Source organism: Tetrao urogallus (genome assembly GCF_951394365.1).
Source record: "Tetrao urogallus genome assembly, chromosome: 20".
Classification (NCBI taxonomy): Eukaryota; Metazoa; Chordata; class Aves; order Galliformes; family Phasianidae; genus Tetrao; species Tetrao urogallus.
This window is the reverse complement of record NC_136833.1, coordinates 8,125,791-8,144,109: the sequence shown is the minus strand read 5'-3', so window position 1 is coordinate 8,144,109 and position 18,319 is coordinate 8,125,791. Positions and strand designations below refer to the sequence as shown.

General features: G+C 38.7%; 1 protein-coding gene across 3 annotated transcripts in view; it reads left to right on the top strand.

Moving 5' to 3' along the window:
• BCAS3 (BCAS3 microtubule associated cell migration factor) overlaps nt 1-18,319 on the top strand; it is a gene marked incomplete at both ends in the record, with an annotated part of 301,055 nt that overhangs the window by 32,019 nt on the left and 250,717 nt on the right. For all 3 annotated transcript variants that reach the window (XM_079545130.1, XM_079545129.1, XM_079545128.1), the window contains 2 exons: nt 7,508-7,615; nt 10,204-10,280. In XM_079545130.1, coding sequence (XP_079401256.1) covers nt 7,508-7,615; nt 10,204-10,280 — 185 coding nt within the window. The remainder of the gene's footprint in view (nt 1-7,507; nt 7,616-10,203; nt 10,281-18,319) is intronic.

Here is an 18,319-nt window from a genome sequence, read left to right as displayed (position 1 = left end):
AGCCATATAAAGAACATAGATAGAATCAATGTAGCAATTCTCTGGCATGGTTTTTTTTTTTTAATAGTCCTTAAATCTCTTCCAAAAGTGCATACTTTTGCTAAGGCAAGGTATCTTCTGCCATATCTTCTTAATTAAATTGATAAAAACTTAACAGATTGTGTGAGTGCCCTTGAAAAGAATGATGTGTATAGTCCAGTGTAGAACATCTTAGAATCAGTTGCCAGTGGGAATGTATTCATGAGGGTGGACATGAAAAATAAGGCAAAGAATTTAATTGCTTTACAATAAGCTTGTTTTGATACACCATTGCCATTAAATCTTTGAATGATGTTGATTACGTCAGAGACTTTTGATTAAAAGTTCTGTCTTTTAATGCAGTTCAACTTCGTTAAGAATTGTATTGGTGAAAGAGTGGACCTAGCTTTGTCCTAATGCAGCGCTGCATGTGATCTGAAGCACACTGGTTTCCCTTTTAGCTATTTCCTTTGTCCAAAAAAGGAGTAGTTTACTCGTATGTTGTATGGGCAAGATGGCTGTACTAAATCTTGCCTAGTGGTCATTTTGGCCCAGCCACATAAGCCACATTTTCTTTATTTTCACACACTGGTAACCAATAAGGTTTTCTTTTGGTGCCTTATTTTCTCGCTCCTTGAGGTGGGACTTGTAATGTACCTCAAACAAAACATTTTCCTCGCATTTGATGACTTTCTGAAAATATTTTTCTTGTATTCTGGTGAGACCACAATGATGGTGAGGTGAGAGGAGGATGGAAATTTTATTGTAGACTGATGGATTTGGTCAAAATATTTGAGGAAGATGTAAGAGAGAAGTTTGTATCTTTCGGTATTTAACACAAATATTTTAGTGCCATATCAAATAATTTCCTCATTTGTATTTAAAGGATTGGATTTAGTAACATGTGTCTAGGACTGGTACAGGTTTTTCTTATTTAAAAATAAGTGCTTCCATGCTTTTTGCAATTTGTGGTACACTTAAAATGTCTGTGCTGCTTTGTGTTTCACTGCTGCACACTCATTTTTGGGAAGTGTCACTTTCTCAGAAATTCTACTCTGCTTTTCCTGATTCTGAATGAATTTCAAGTGCTGTGAATGCAAGTAAGAAAATTACTTACAGAGTTGAGTTCTCAAGTTTTCATTGTAGAAAGTTGTGATGCAGAAAGCCAGGGAATTTTAGAGGTCTACATAGCGAAAGTCTCAGCAAGACCTTTTCTTCTGCAGTGAAGTTGTGAGGAATAAATGATACCTCCTTGGATTTATTAAAAACAAAGCAAACAAAGAGAAAAAAAGCATTAACAAGGAACAGAAAAATGAATTTACTCTCCAGGGGGAGACGGTACACTTGCAAGTAGAGTTCCATCCTGTTGTACATCCTTGAGAAAGAAGATGACAATGCTGCAGTACCAGAGAGCTCAGAGAAGCATTGCAAATATGTGCCAGGGCTGGTAAACAAACTTGCAACGTAAGGCTTAAAATCTTTTCCTTTTTATTGCAGATTAGCCAGTGACTGGACTGCCTTGAATACTTACTGATTTATGGAAAAGATATATGGGTGCAAGTAGCTTTATTTATGTTGTTGACAGAGACATAAAGGCTGTTTTTTAAAAGCAGAGTGTGTACAAATTCTGTCTTCACAGAATCACAGAATTGTAGGGGTTGGAAGGGACCTACAGAGATCATCGTGTCCAACCCCCCAAACCCCAGTCTTGAAGGAGTAATTTCATAAAAAAATATTTTTTTCTAAGTGTTGGAACAACTTATTTAGTGATAGAGCACTGATTGTTGCTCCAAGTCTTTTAAGACAAGGTTAGATTACTTGGTAAAAAATAAAAAATACTTTGAGCTTCTGAGACTTTGTGTACTTGGCCTAGAAAGAAAAGATGATCCTTCTAGGTTTGGAAATCTGTTAATCTGAGCAAACCTTCATCGGGGTGCTCAGGAGAACAGAGTTGCCTTTGTGGTGCCAACGTGCTAAGAATTTTACTAAAAGATCATAACCTAATCTTGTGCTTTAACTTCCCGGTGTAAAGATTCAGGAACGACTTCTTCCAGTATCCGGTTAAGTAACAATACTGCACGCTCCGTTTCTGTTCTGCTTTCCTTCCCCCTCTCTGAGGTGCCAGTGCCTGACCACAGCTTGCAGAGGTTATGGGAGATCTCAGCCACTGCTGTGTCAGAACGTGGAGCTGTCTCACTGGTGGGCTCTTCCACTGCTTTGAGGAAATGGAAACAAATAAGCCATCACAAGAAGAATGTGCCAGAATAAGGAAGACAGTCTGACTAATTGGGCATCCACATTAGTGTGGAAAGTGTGTCTGGGAACACAGTGTGGCAGCTGATGTACACCTGAGGTTATATTTTTAGAAGCAGTGAAAAGTCATGTTGTTGGAAATTAAATGGCACTTCAGAATAGAATAATAACACCGTTCACCTGACCTCATTTTGAAACACTGTGATGAAAAAGGAGCTTTTCTACTGTGAAACAAAACTTCAAAGATGACAGATCTCGACAGAATAATTGCCATGTGTTTGAATTAATAATTTTATGTAAACCAGCGGTAACCGTGGAATGACTGCGTGGCAAAAGTCAAATTGCTTTTGACTGGAAGCCTGTGACCTGCTGTCTGAGGGTGGCTTAGCAAGTGCTGTTAAATTTACTGATCTGAATAGCTTGCTAAATATACTGTACTTAGAACAATAAATAATTTGTGCTAACTATATAATATAACTTGTAACTGGTACGGTTGGGTGGCTCAACCCCATCAAATTCAAGTAGGAATTTGTTGAATGTTGTTATATAACTTGCCAGATAATGCCTGAAAGTATCAAAACTGGAATGGTGATTAAATCAAAGACTATTTTTTTATGGCTATATGTTAGATTATAATTATGCTGATGTGTTTTTTTACATCTCCACCCCCTCTGAAAACCTTAAATATTGTCCTGTGCATTAGGGACATCAATACATGACAGAGCAAGAAGGAATTTTCATTTTATTATGGAAGCTATAAAAGAGAAATGACGATCATTACTCTAGGAAACCTAGTACGTGTAATATTTGCTGCTAGTACGTGTAATATTTGTCCTGTGTAAATAAGGTAAGGAACTGCCTTGTGAGAGTGCAGAACAAGGCAGACGTAATGTAATTCTTTGTGTAATTTAGAAGATGGGCTGAACGTGGTGCAATTCCAGCAGGCAGAAAGAACACACAGCACTCTGCAGAATGGTACCTTAGGCAAAGATCAGTTCGTGCACTGCATCTGGAAAGAAGCTCTTTCCCCTTGTTCCATCCTGCATTTTAAATTCACTTGAATTCGTTTTGTTGCCACATTTGCTATCAATAATAACTGAACTGTTCTTCAGAAGAAATTTGCAGTCTCTATAAAGGACTACAGGTGATAGGAAATGGCTACAATGTGCTGTACAACTGTATACTTCTCCTAATGAAGGCTGTTTCTATTATTTTAGTGGTTTTGTTGCTATATAAAATTTGTTGAGATCTCCTAACTTGTCATTGTTCCAAAGGGGCCTCCCTGCACATCTCACTGTGCTTATATTGCGTATAAGTAGAGCAAAAGGAGGTGGAGAGTGATGCTTTCCTTGATCTCATTTTCTAGAAATTCTGGCCTCGTTGTCTGTGAAGAGAGAATAAAAGCTGTAGGGATGATACCTATGCCAGTCAAACACTGTTTGTCCTGAGATGTTTTTTAAAATTCTACAGTGAGATTTACATAGGAATTTGCCATTTGTAGGAAAGTACTGCAAAGGCTTTTTAGGAGCAGAAAATGACAGCCTCACTTTGGTTCCACCAATCTTGTCCATTCTTCATGGAAAAATTGTGTATTTTGTACATTGTCTCCGTATGCAAACACTTTACATAGCTTTTATAAATTGTGAGTCATTGCTAACAAATCTGTGAAGAGGTGATACTTATGTTGTGATGCATAAGCATAGATGTAGTCAAGTGCCAGCTGTACAAGGCATCTGTTATTTTTCTTCTGTCCTTGCACTGCAACAATCTAATACAAGATATAAGAGCTGTGCATTATTGTGTATTTATTAATGCTAATGTTTTGAAGTTGTTAATTTTTTTGCCCGTTATCTTTAAAGCAGTTGTTGTTATCTTTTCCTTAAGCAGCTATTTAACAAACAGGATACACAGCAAAAATTTGTTCATAATCTGTGGGAGTAATTTGCAAAAATTTTATTTGTGACAGACTTAATGTAATTACCAGACCGCAAAAACCAGCGCTGTCACATTCCTGTCTTAATCTTTCCTCTTTACATAACCATCACGGTACACAGAAATACGACCAGACTCTTCTCACCAACGAGATAAGCACGAACCATTGGCGCTGCAGATTATCAGAAGGAAAGCTCTTTGGCCAGAGGTCCCTCTGCTTTGTTTCCTGTTTGATAGCGGTAGTTTGTTGTCATAGGCCATCAGCTGGCTTATTTCAGGCACATTTACACTGTGGCTGTGTGAACCTTTGATGAAATGAGTGTTCGTTTTGTATTCCTGAAATAGAGCAAGATGTAATATTTCTGGTTTCATACAATTCTGAGATGATTTGCAGATTTTTTAGGCTCTGTCTGGCAATCCGTAGTGGTTTTGGTGCTTTTCTTTGGCAACTTGGATGCATCTGGTTTTGCAGCTGAAATTCATAACAGAATAATCAAACAAAGTAGATGGCAGAAGTGATATCAAAGAAGACAAAATGCACTCATTCTCTACGTTTGAGTTTGGGAGATTTGATTTAATGTGCACCTTAAATAATGAGTTAAAAGGAGTTCAGATTTCAAGCTTTTAGAAACGGTGCCCAGATTATTCTAGATCTTCAACTGTAAGAACATAGAGAACGTCATAGAGTCTACCTTCTGCTATGTTGGCGATGGAAATCCCTGCATTCTCTGTTTCAAGAAGGTTGGGAATTACCAAGATGTCGGAGGAGCATCAGAAAAATGTGTTATGTGGCAGCTCTGTGATGGCAAGCCAGCTGCAGCTTTTGCAGCCCTGTTGCACATCCTTTATTGCTCAGTTCCTGTGCTCTTACTTCCTATCTTCCTTCCATGCTTGTTAGACATTTCAGTAAGCCCTTTTGGTGCACCAACCTGTCAGAGAATTTCCTGTAGAGGGGAAAAGAAAGGACAAAGTGCTATTTGTCTGCTAATTTAACAAGCTAAAATGGGCCAGTATAGAATCCATTGCATATCGGAGTCTGGGAAGGGAAAGGACAGAACCCACCAAGCTGACATCACTGAAATGGGGGAGGGTGAGCTCTTATTACTGACTGTGAGCAGTGTAGCCTAATCATGATGCTCTTATTATTCTCTAAGTGCTACGACGCATAAATGAATGCTTAGATCAGTGTCTGTAATCCTCGTTTTCCTCTTTAGAAAAACTGATTTTGCTGCAAGATGAGAGATATGAAGGAGGGTAAAGGAAGATCATTCAGAAGGCTCACATTTTTGGAGTAGTCAAAAAATAGTTTATTTGGGGAAGGAATTAAATTTTGAAGTGTTGGAGAATCCTTTCTATTTGGGTTTGTTGAACAATGAAATTAAAATCTTGAAACTATTGATCTGACTTTTTTTTGCTATTGCCATTTGTTTCTCCTCATTCAGTCCCACGAGCTTTCTGAAATCTATCTGACCTTGACTTCATACGTACTTCAGAAAATAATTAAAAAAAACCAACACCAACAACCTGGCACATCATTTTCTGGTCACAGATTGCAGTGTACCAGGGAATGAAAAGACTGTTGGAAGGAGGAGTTGAGTTGGAGCTGAGTAGAATTTTAGAGTACTTTTCGCCCAGTCCATGCGACCTACTTCATCATTAGCACCGAATTCAAAGGTTGCTGGTTTTTAGCCAGTGCAGCTCACAAAAAGCATTGATAGAATGTTCTCACAAGCAGCCAGAATAGAGGTATGATGTAATAAAAATTACTCATTTGAGCGCAAGATTGATTGTTTCCAATAATTTTGAGGGTGCTGTGTATTTAGATGTGTGCTTTTGAATTATAGTCATGCAATTATGTACATGTCCAGTGGAACAGTTAGTGTAGTTATGTTCCACATGAGCTTTAATGGAAATAATAATGGATTTCACTTATGCAAATATAATTTTAGCTATATGAGGTTGTGTAATTCCTGTTTTTGAAATAACAATCGTTGTACCCTTTGTCAAAATAATAATTTTCTTTCAGTAGTCAGTGTGCTTCTATGAGGAAAAGCTTGTACACAGACTGTCTGTGATTTTCTGTATTCTGTAGCAGCAATGAGCTTCCAACACAACGAAACTAAACCTGAGTCTTATTGTTTTAAACATGTTTTTGAAGGGCCTTTGATGTGCTTAAAAGTAAGAAATAGCACCCCTCTACTTATTAGCCTGAGTGTGTGCCTAGAAAAATGTATATTTTGGGAAGAATTTTCATAGGCAAAATGTCAAACTGATTTTTTTCTATTATTTCTTTGGCTGTTGTCTTTTTTTGCTTTTATGGTATATTGGCTCTCTGTTGTGTACATATTGTGTGCAGCATTTTGTTGTCTCACAACAGTTAAGGTAGATAGTTGGGGATTGTATTCTTCCTCTCCAGAATATTCTTGAACGACTTGAGTAGATCCAAAGGACAAGTGAGTGTTGTGTCAGGAATTGTGTTAAACTCCATAAAATAAAACAGATAGGGGTAAGGGGAAACACCCTCCTTTACCAATACTTAGCGTATGTTTGTACAGCTGGCAATTTGTGCTGCTTCATATTCGTTGACCCAGAAGAAGCCAACATTTTAATGTGTTCTTGGAGTGGAAAAAAGGTGTTATGGAAAAGAACTGCCACATCAAAGCCTCTCCTCAGCTTGTAAAATGGTTTCCACCACTACCTTCCTCAGCCCTATCGGAACACTCAGCACTTTCCCCTCTCAAAAGAAAGCAAGCCTTTTTATTAAGAAATGGCCCTATGAGTTTTATTTATATTTAAATGATAAAAGTGACATGAAGCAGTTGAAGAGATCTATATAACTCAAACAAAAGTTCATTAGAGATGTAATGTAAGTTCTGTGTAATGCGTCTCTATCAAATGAATAGTCATGTGGCTCAGCTGTTGCACAGAATGAAGTATTCCCTTAAGGGAAGTGTTACTCAGTAAGATGTTTTTAAAATGACTTAAATGTAGCCTAAAAACTTCATGTCTGTTAAACGAATAGTATTTTGTGTCGGATCTGATGTTCCAAAGTCTTAGTTTGGGACAAAGGAAGCTAAGTGCTTGCTAATTGGTTGCACAGTAAGGTTTTTGACCACTGTGGCTATCGTAACCCAGTTGATAATCATGCCTTCCCTAAATGTAGGAAGCTTATAGTGGTCCCATGTTCGGCAGCATTGTGCTTTTATTGCTAAATGTATGAAGGCTTGTCTTGAAGTAATACGAAAATCACTTTACAAAAATTCCTTCTTTCTGTTAAAATCGCATGTTTCTTTATTCATTTTAGCACGAGCCCACCTTACTGCTGTGTGGACCTTTATTCTTTACGAACAGGAGAGATGGTCAAGTCTATACAGTTCAAAACTCCTATTTATGATCTGCATTGCAATAAAAGGTAAGGATGTTTACTATATTTCTTTCTATGTTAAAGCCTGCAGGATTTCAGTAATGGGTGCAGTTTCTGGTGTGAGCACTCCTTGGTTTTACTATTTTGACTTTGCTGCAAGCTTATCTTCTGTTTGCTGTTTCTCAAGTAATATTTTGAGTACAACGATATGCTTCTCCAGTGCCTTTCCCTGAAGCGCAAAACATTTTGCATATTAAATCATTTAAGCTTCCCTAAATTGTGATGAGAGTGAACAGGAATCATTGGAATCCTTTGTCTTCTGCCTATAGATGGAGAAATGAGATCACAGTTTAAATGATGTCTAACTTGGCAGCGTAGGGCTTGTCTCTTTTGTTTGTGTTTCATGGTTCTGCAAGATGTGTTACCTTCCTGCGCATCCAGAAAAAATCCTAGCATACACTGTGCCCTGTGGAGAACAATTCCTGAGTAAAGTAACAAAGCATCTCTTAGTTGGACTTGTCAGCTGACTTCTGACTTGGAAGATTGAATGTCAGGTTGTAAATACCTCAATTCTGTGCAGTCATGGGTTCAGATTTTTCTGAACTTTGGACACAGAAAACTGAACACTGTTGTAGTTTACTGTATATTTTTAAAGGAGACCAGAAAACCCAGGATCCATCTTCTGCATGATGATATTGGTGATAATCCTTTGGTACTCCTGGTAGAACTTCTTGACCCAAGTCCGTGATATGTGCTGCTTTGATGCTTCTTCCTACCCATTTTAAACACTAATGTTTTAAATTAGGTCAACTGAAAGCAAGCAGAAGAAGAATAGTACTGCTGAGCAAACACCTTTAATACCACAACCAATTATATAATGACATTTTGGTGGTGTAAACTTCTTTAAAGAAGTAAAGGATTGTAGTGCTCGTTATCCTCATTCAACGTACATACCATGGGTGTGGGTAGGGTCACTGTATCAAGAAATAGATCAACTGCAGTGATTGAGTTGCTGAGTTACATGCCAGGATTTGGTCCCTGCTCCTTTAAAGGCCTGTCAGAAGGAGTTCAGTACTTATCTGTGCAACTATCCCTTGAAAAATTTAAAGTTCCCTTGTGTACAGTGTGATGATAGTAAATCTTTCCAGCCTGGCCTCCTAGCAGAAGAAAAATCCAATTGTAAAAACAGTCAAAAGGCAAATCATCATTCAAAGTCTCTCCTAACTAAAAGGTCTAATGTTTCTTTTCCTAAGTGGTAAAAATGGAAAAGTTACTTCAAAGCTGTGTGGCTGTATTCAGGGTAGCTGCTTTTCTGGAACGTATCAGATTCTGTTATTATCCACAGAAAGCTCACAATTTCAGATTGAAAATGCATTAAATGTGGCCAAGTGCAGTGCTAATGGTGCGTTAACCATACAATAGGCTAATGGAGTCCAAAGTTTTGAGTTTAAAATAAAACTTGAGTTGCAGAAGAAGGGAGAACTGTTTATTATTTATGTATTTATACTCTAGAATCATCCATCAGGTAGGTTTCATTTATAAGGGATGACAGTACCTCCTTCAAAGAGCAGAAAACAAAAATCTAACAAGATTGGGAAATATTACAATCAAATATACGTAGTTTTTTATATATACATTACAGTTGCACATGCGTTGAAGGTCCTTCTATTATTCATTCAGTAACTTTTTTCTCAGCCTCTTGGAAGGAGTGAGAGTTGATAGGTTTCTGTTCTTTTCCTCTCCTTTGTTCTAGGAGATGGAAAATGCTTCCTTTAGTGAAAAAACTTTGTTTTATTTGAAGCAAATATTAAGTCATACGTGCAGAGATTATAGCATAAAATTTGAGTTTTGTAACTTGGAAAGGGATGGAGAGGCATCCTTTTGATAATAGAAGAGAGAAGCAAATAAAAGTCTTCAGTCAGTTACATTTAGGATATGTCAGTTTCTCTCATTGAGTTGTTATTTACCAAAGGAAATGTACTGAGAAGTTTCCACACTTTGAAGATGTTGCACTTTCCAAATCTACATCCTTGGCCCTTGTTCATTTGGGCAGTATGGTGGGTGTTTCATACATAGCTGTCATGGTTTTTCTCCAGGTGACGAACAGATATTTTACATTATTAAAGGTGCACATGTACAACTCATAAACATGCACTTGTAATTTTTCTAATTGGCACAAATTTCTCACAGGTTTGTGCAGTGATGGCCTCGGCATGAAAAGAAATCCTGCTTTTAATAAAGAACAACATGGTGGTTTAATAAATTTGCAATGAGATGGGCAATGGGATTATTTCAAATTTAGCTTGTGTTCTACCAATTGTTGATTTGTTATTTGAGTCATTGAAAGTAATTCAGGATCCTTGCAATTCCATTCTTTCTTTCTAATGGAGCTTTTACTGCAGAAGGTAATCATAAATACGCTGTGTTGTTCTGTATCAGATCTGTGTACTTCCTGAAATGAAGGTTATGTGGTTGGGATGAGAGAGAATCCTCAATAACTGCCATGTATTGGTAACCTGGCACTTTATCACAGTAAAATTTATATTGATGCTTTTGAAATAATTACATTTAGATATTGAATCTTTAAACCAATGCATTTAATGTTTAAAGTACACGTTCCATTTCTTTGTTTTCAGGATACTCGTCGTAGTCCTGCAAGAGAAAATTGCTGCCTTTGACAGTTGCACTTTCACTAAAAAATTCTTTGTGACAAGTAGGTATCATGCTGGGTTCAGCCATTTTGCTCTAGAGGTGGCACGAGATAAATCAGATTTTTAAAAATTTCTGCTTCTAAATCCTGAAAGCATCTGCAGCTCTCCATGGCTACAGCCAAGGTTTCAGGAAATCTGCTGCTTCAAAAAACCTACAGGTGTTACTCTGTGAATCTGTGGCTCTTTTGCATGTTGTTTTGCATTTATTGTTGCCATAATTAATTTCTCACAGTTCTGGCAAGCACCTGCATTGATGTCTCTGGGTGGCTGAAGTATTCTTTTGCACAAATATGTGCAAAGAGTTCAGGTTTTGAATTTAGGATTGTGTGTGAAAGCAACCTTTTGGAAACAAATTGGTAACAATTTGTACACTTGTTATTTTCTGTTGTTCCTTAAGCTTAGGTGTATTTGATTTTTGTTTATCCTTACTTCAGCAGGGCCCAGAGCTCAAGTAGGTCAGTAATGTATTGCAGTAGTAAAACCACAGGTAGTATTTGCCTGCAGATTCTTTTACATATATCCTGAACCTGAAGGAACTGTTTGTTCTGACTCCTGTATCCGGCTGTAGCTTATTGCTTGCCTCGCAGTAGCAGGCAATTGATTGGCTCTCCAACATCTATTCCTCTACAGTAAGTGTCCCTATGCTGCCCCAACATCTGTAACCAAGTAATCAATGTGTTACTAGAGAGAAGTATGTGATGCTTTTGCTCTGACCTGTTGCTGATGTAGGTAAGATTAGGATGTAATTTACCTGCTAACAAACCCTGTGTCTTTGTAATACCGAACACTAAGGAGGTATTCACTGCAGAAAAAAAAAAATTTAATCTATGTAGATAGAGCTAGCATCTGTCAATTAGAATTGCCACTTAAAATGTGTAGATTATTAAAAGATGATAACTTAGTTTGGAAGAATTGGTGTTTCACAGTTAGAAAGGAAATTTGAAATTTCCTGGGTGTATTTTCAGTTACAAACAGAAAAGTTCTCAATTATCTTTCTGTGTTATCTGTGCATATCAAGAAAAACCCAGTTGCAAGAAGCTCTTTCCTGTAATAGTTTGGAGCACCACTATGCAGTAATATTAAAGTTGCCAATAGGTGTCAGTTTCTTCCTATATGTGGATGTAAGATGCATAAGAATCTGCTTGGGTTCAGTGTGGAGAGCCAGATGGGAAGGGACTTGTGGTGTCCTCCTGTTCCTCGCTCCTCTTTTTTATTCCACCAAAGAGAGGCAGAGTATGAGCCTTGCTTTGTTGCAGGTAACAAACAAGCCAAAACCCACATCTAGGTTAAATACATATTTTAACAATTCTTATGCTTTTCTAATTGAAGTAGCTGGTAGAAAGCAATCAAGCTAAAAAAAAAAACAACCCTTCAGTGTGTTTTCAGAAATGAATTTAACTGTATTTTGAGGAATGGGGATATCCTTTCCTCACTGTAACTTTTGAATTTCCACTTCCATGCCTTTCTGTGAAACAACAGTGGAATTAAAGAGGATAAAATAAAGCTTTTGCAGCTCCGATATGAAAATCCCAGCTCTGAGATGTCACAGCTCCCGCTGTATTTCTCCAGTTGTGCTGTTTGTAACATGAGAAACCCAGGATATTCCCAACCTTTCTCCCTGCTGTGGGGCTCCATGTGCACCCCACATCCTGCCCTGTGCATGTGGGGACCCAGCACTTCCTGTGCCCACTGCTGCTCACCTGTGCCCAGGTAGCACTGAGCCATGTGTGCTGTTCCCTGGTGCCTTTCTGGAGCCAGGGAGGTGCCAGCATGTGATAAGAGTTTGGAAACTTCAGTGTTGCCCTTAATTGCTTGCACCATCAAGCAGGTGCTGTGCTTTGGCACGTTAAAGGCTCCAGTAAAACTTTTGTCTGAGTTTTCAGATTATGGATGTGCTGAAATCTCCTTGACCTGGGAATACATCTTTAGAGGCTTAAGTTACTCTGATGTGTTTGAAATTTGGTACGAATGCTCTACCTGGTCAACTGCTTCAGTTGCTGACAGTCAACCAAGTAGCCAACAGCTGGACTCTTGGGTCATTGTGGGTTTTTTTAGTTTGTTTGTTGTTTTTTTTTTTTTTTAATATAGAAAAAGGGCAGAGTCAGTTTAAACTGGAGAAGGAGAAATCTCTGTAAAGGCAGCTTTGCAAAGGGCCTCCTTGTCTCCCTGCCTGGAGCATCCCTGCAGTAGGGTTGGCCGCTTCCTCTGGGGCCATCCCAATGTGCTGCAGCCCAGGCAGTACGACAGCAGCACTGCCCACAGGATTCATCTTCATGGAGAAGATGCTCAGCTGTGTTAGCTGACAGCTTTTGGTCAGAAGTGGTGGCTTAGAAGGTCAGAAATTTAAAATGGGATCAGTAGGCCTTTGAAGATGTTTCCTTTACTGTGTAAACTACTGTGTGGAAAAAGAAAATGTTTTTAAAAGAGGACTTAGTGATGATGGGCAAATCACATCTTCCATTTGTATCAGCTGAGTAGCGTGGGAGCCCTGGAACCTCAGGCAGACAGCTAGAATGCAAACGTAATTAAGCAGAAGCTTTTGCCCGTTTTGTTGACTATTTACACATAGAAATTAAATGCAGAATGTACAGTTAAAAACAGTGTCAGGAATTCTCAAGTTTGATGTTCCTCAGCAATGCTAATGCAGCTGTGTTGCACATGAGTAGTATTTGTCTTTCTGTTTTTGTTTTTGTGGTTAAATGTGTAGCTTAATATATTGTTGTAATAAATATACCATAAAATATTCAGGATGTAGAACATAGTCAAGTTTGTGCTGTCGTTGGAATGTTTAACTCTTGTGCTTCCTGATTTTTCAGATCAACTGAGCAAATCTGATATAATTATCTTTTTTGTGTGTGTGCTTGTGATTAGATGCAAAAGTACTGATTTGCCAGAATGGCAGTCAGCCAGCAGAGCCTTGTAAGAAGTATCAGTGTACAGGTGCAACAATCTCAGTGTTTTGAGTTACAGTTCCTTCAGCTTGTTTGGAAAACCTCCTGTTGGTAGTCATAGAAAAAGACCAGGATGTCCTCTGATCTACCCAGCAAGATAGTCTCCTTTTTACTTGCTGAGGAAGGAAAGGCGTAGCTTCATTCTGCAGAGGGCTCGTGGCAGGGCTTTCCTATGGCACTCCATGCTGCTGTGCTTATGCTTGAATCCAGCTCAGTTTCATTAAAAGGGGATTTGCATGGAGGGGTGCATAAAGCCAAATAGCAGTTTTGTAACCTGCACTTGTTTTAAGTGCTCATGTGGCCAAGCATCAAAAAGTCATTGGAAGCCTATAATAAAAATACATTTCCTTTTGGTAGTTGTGAATGTCAAGGTGTGGAAAACAGATTTTTAACTGGTTAGGAGTTCACATAAGATTTCCTTCAGAGTCTTTTCTGAGTATTCTGTGATTGAACAGTCAAAGACAAAAGTGATGTACAAGCTCTTCTTCCTACTTTGCTCTAAAGGACAGATGCAGAAAAGCTGAGTTTCATTGATTTCTATTACATCAGTGCTCCCACAACCTCTTCCAAAAATGCTTACTTAGTGGAACATTGATGATTATGAATATGGCCTGATGGATACTTTCTTCTCTATAACGAATATCCTGCCCACCCCCTGGGCCTTAAGTAAGGATTATCACAGATAACATCATGCAAGTGGCATCATCTTTGTGTCCGATAACGAGTGCCTGCTCAGTTTCTCTGGCCCTTCCACTCCTGCTATTGATATATTCTCCATCCATTATTCTCCAGGGATGAAGACAGTTATTGCAGCCATTAGCAGGCACCACATTTCTATTGATGCTGTACAGCTAGAGCCTTAAGAGCTAATTTTCTAGATTTTAGTCAGAGTACTTTGTTGTATATAAAGTCTCAAAAGACTTGCCTAGCCAGAAGCAAAACTTATTTGGTACATATTAAATACACCCTACCCACGTGTCTCAAAATAAGGAAAGAAGTGTTTGATACTCCATTCTGCAATTTGGATGTGGTATTCCTACTTTCATTGATGTTCACTTGCAAGAAATAATACATTGCTTTCAGTTTGTCACAGGTCTGATCTGGAAATCATCTTGGCTTTTTTTTGAACATTTTTGTTAGCTTTGCTAGAATTCCTTTTCCCTGATAGGCACACAGGGAGCAGTTTGCTCTCTGCGCTTTGAAGTAAAAACGGTGAAGGTCTCATGAGAAGGTTTAATGCCTGAGGAGTTACAAACAGAACTTGTTGAGGAATGTGCAATTCCCTTCTCGACTGTGATCAGTAAGTGGCATTTATCCTGGACATCCCACATGGTATAATAATTGATAGGATTCCTGGGTCTAGGAAGGGAGGTTCTTCAGTGCAAATCGAAAGTCCCGAAGCAGGTGGGAAGAAAGCTCCTGTTTCACAGTGTTTTTTGATCACTGAAGAGAAGCAAACATTCCTTTGAATTGTATCTTAGCAATTTATATATATATGTATACACACATGCAGGTATATGTGTTTATACCGAGTGCACTGCAGGTCTGAGGCTGTTGTGAACATGAAGTGGATCTGAATATTGCACTGCAAAGGCCCATGCTAGCAGCGTGTGGCTGTACTTTTGTGGCTGTACTTTTTTGCTTCACTCAAGGGTGGCTCTTTTTCTTTGGAGTTTTCGTAACAATAAGGCCACTATCATCATCATCAAAAACAAGCCTCGGATGGCAAGCATGATTTCACAGTAGGGTGCATCCTGCTGGTTTGCTCTTTTGCTCAGTTTTTATGGGTGATATTTAAACAGAAGGAAGTACAAAAACAATAGCCAAGTTTTGGAAAGTATGTGACAGTGTGAGAGCACTAACATTTACATAGGGCCTTTCATCTAGATGGAACCCGAAGGATTTTATAAACAATATTACTTTATATAGTTTATAAACAAATAGATTTGGTTTGCTTGGTGAAGCTGAAAAAAAAAAAGCACAAACAAATACAAAATATTAGATAAAACAGCTTATATGATTTGTTTTCCTTGGAATAAACAATTCCCTTCAACAAGGGTATCACTCTATCCATTATTTATTTTTAATACCCTTTCTATGCTCGTTGTTATGGATCTGTTTTCTGACTGCTTTGGATTGCAATACTTAAAGTAATTTTGTAATTTCATTACTCCAGAGTCCTGTGTATTTTATAAAACCTAGAAAAAAATTATTAATTGGTTACAAGTTACAGCCAGCAACTGAAAATCAGCATTCCTCCCAGATATGAGGTGTGGAACATGCATTGAAGAGAAAAGGGCACGATGATAATAAGAATCATTCTTGTAGCTGATACCAAAAAGAATGAGTGTGTTTCAGTGCATGGAACATCATTAGAGCCGAGGAAAGAAAGGCCACCTCTGGGCACCTCTGATTTGACTTTTCATTCACTTTGCTTTATTCATTTGCACATTAATTTGCAACAGTATGCAGCAAGGTGTTTTACAACGTGCTGTAACACAATCTGAGAAGGAAATACAGCAGTACCCTGTGGAAGGCACCCTGCTCAGCTATAGGTATGTAGCTTAGGTAAAAGAAAAACAAGTTCTGACTTAGTTCAGTCATGCTCTGACTTAGTGTCAGATTTTTCTAGAGAGAAGCATTGCTTTCTGGTGCACATTTAAACCTGAACACTTTGCAGCAATCAGAGCTGCCTTCACTCTTCATTTAGAACCGTTCAGGCGATGCAGGATGTTGCAGCAGAGGGACCAGACAGGAACGCTACAGCCTGAACTGGGGCAGTAGTCCACCTGCATGGTTATCTTTTCCAGCAGGCAGTGTTGGTTGTGTTCTATTTGGTTTGTGTGCAGCAATCTCTTAGAGTGGAGCACATCTGTGCTTCAGGATGCAGAGTGCCCGTGAAGGTGCTGCTGGATCTCGTGGTGCTATTTGTAAGAGTCTCCTGGAGAATGGAGCTGCTGGAGGCACATGATTGCCTGGGGGATTCCAAGGAATGCTTGCTTGGATGTGAAGTTCAAACTGCCAAGTTTTTATGGCCATCAGAAATCCTCGCAGCATTCAGTCCTCGACTTTGCATCTCCTACTGGGATTTTATTTCTACATCTTTTTTTAAACTTTTTTTTTTTTTTTTTCCCACATGAAAAACCTGTGCAGCTTGATGGAGAGCTGCCTTTAATAGAGGCATGTTTGTGATTTATTGCCTTAATCTCTGTTATGGCTGACGTGACTCTATAATGGCCCTGTTTCTCCTAGCAGTGTTTCCCAACTTGCTATTTGTTTAAAAGCAAGAGGGGGAGAGGAATGTGTTGCTTTTTTCTTCTTGGCTGCTGTCTCTGTATTCACACGGACATTGTTGAAGCTAGGAGATGAGTCTCATGAAAACAATTTAAGAAACAGACTGGAGTTTTAATTTCTGTAGGAGTAAAGAGCAGTGGAAAGATCCAGATTGAGAGGATTGGATGTTTATGTGAATTTTCAGCCTAAGAAGATGAGGTGATTGTTTTTATGTTGGGCAGAGTGGCAGATTGTCACAAAAGTAACTGAAAAACAATGGAAAATCAACATGCCTCCTTTTTGGTCACTCTTTAAGCAAACATTTGTATAGCTCTTTGGAGAACCTGAAGTAACTTCTAGGATTCCTAAGTAATCAGTTAAAACAAATATATAAATGCAGCGCAACAGGAAGAAACCTTGGAATCTCAGATGCCAATTAATCACAAACTCTGCATTTTTCATACTGAAGTTTTATGCTAGTTTAAAAGAAGATGCTAAACAACAGAAATCGAGGCGTTGAAGAATCAACCTGTAGTAACACTTGAAGTAGGTCAGACCTGGGAGACATGGCCCGGAGCAGGAGGCTCTGGGGCACTTTGCTGTCCCTGCGTGGGGATGCAAAGTGCTGGAGCTGCTGTGCTCAGGGGTTTGCCAAGGCCACAGAAGGGCTTTTGCTTGGATTCATTTGGACTTTCAGAACAGTATTTTTCTAGTTTAGCCGTCTCACAGCTTTAAGTAGTGTATTTCTTGTGTGTGTCCTTACAGAGCACAAAGGGAGAGGACAACTGTGTACTTAAAAGCATTCTAAAGCATCTCCAGTAGTTTTTTCCTATGTTTTCATGGGTGATAGTCCCCATAAGGCTCGCTGTAAGGTCTCGTGTTTTTTGTACTTGCTTGATTTGCTGTACTTTTGGAAGGACTTTCCCATCGTGATCTTTTCTTGGATGACCTCCCCATACTGTCATTAAAACTTGGAAACTTTGGTCTTCTTGACAGTTAGTTCTGCATTCTCATTATGTTCATTCTTATTGTAAACATGCTAAAGTTGCTGCTGTTGTTGCTTAGAATGGATTTTTCCTCAGTTGTTTTGAAGTTTAGTAGAAATAGAAGTTAATCTTTAAGAGAGCTGGGCTAGCAGGGATTGGGCAGCTGAGCCGGGTAGGTCACGCTGTGTCTGTCTTTTCATTTGCCTGGTAGATGATGTTCTGCTGACTCCAGCTGTTTTTTTGGAAAGCAGAAAAACAATTTGCTTTTCCTTCCCATAAAGTATAACCCTTTGTTTATCCTTGTACTGCTGCATGTTTCCAAAATGCATAGATTTGCAGAGAAAAGAAAAGGAGGAAATAGCTCTTTTTTTTTTTTTAACTCTGTTTTTTGTATCAGAGAGAAGAGTTTAGAACCGAGTTGAATTGTTGACCTCTACAGAGGATATTATTAGAATTGGCTGATTTGTGTGTGGAGCTGTATCTAATTGACCAAATCCAGTTCGTGGAACAACCCACCTACAATAGGTTTGGTGAAAACAGTCCATTTTTTAAGATAACTGCTTTTTGTATTTGATTAATTTTTAATTTGAAGAAGAATGCTGTTTTGTAGTTCTTCAATTACTTCAGCTCACTGCAATAATTGAGACCAGCTCCCTGTCCCAATATGGAAGTTTCTTCTTGCTGCACTGCTTGTGTTTTTCCATTGAGGCATCTGTTTAGTGATACCCTTCTGTTTTCTGCTGCATGGACACTGCAAGGTGCTTGCAGAGCTTGGGAAATGCAAGAGACCGATGATAAAGTGGCTGTAGAGATTTCAGTCATGAGAGTTTT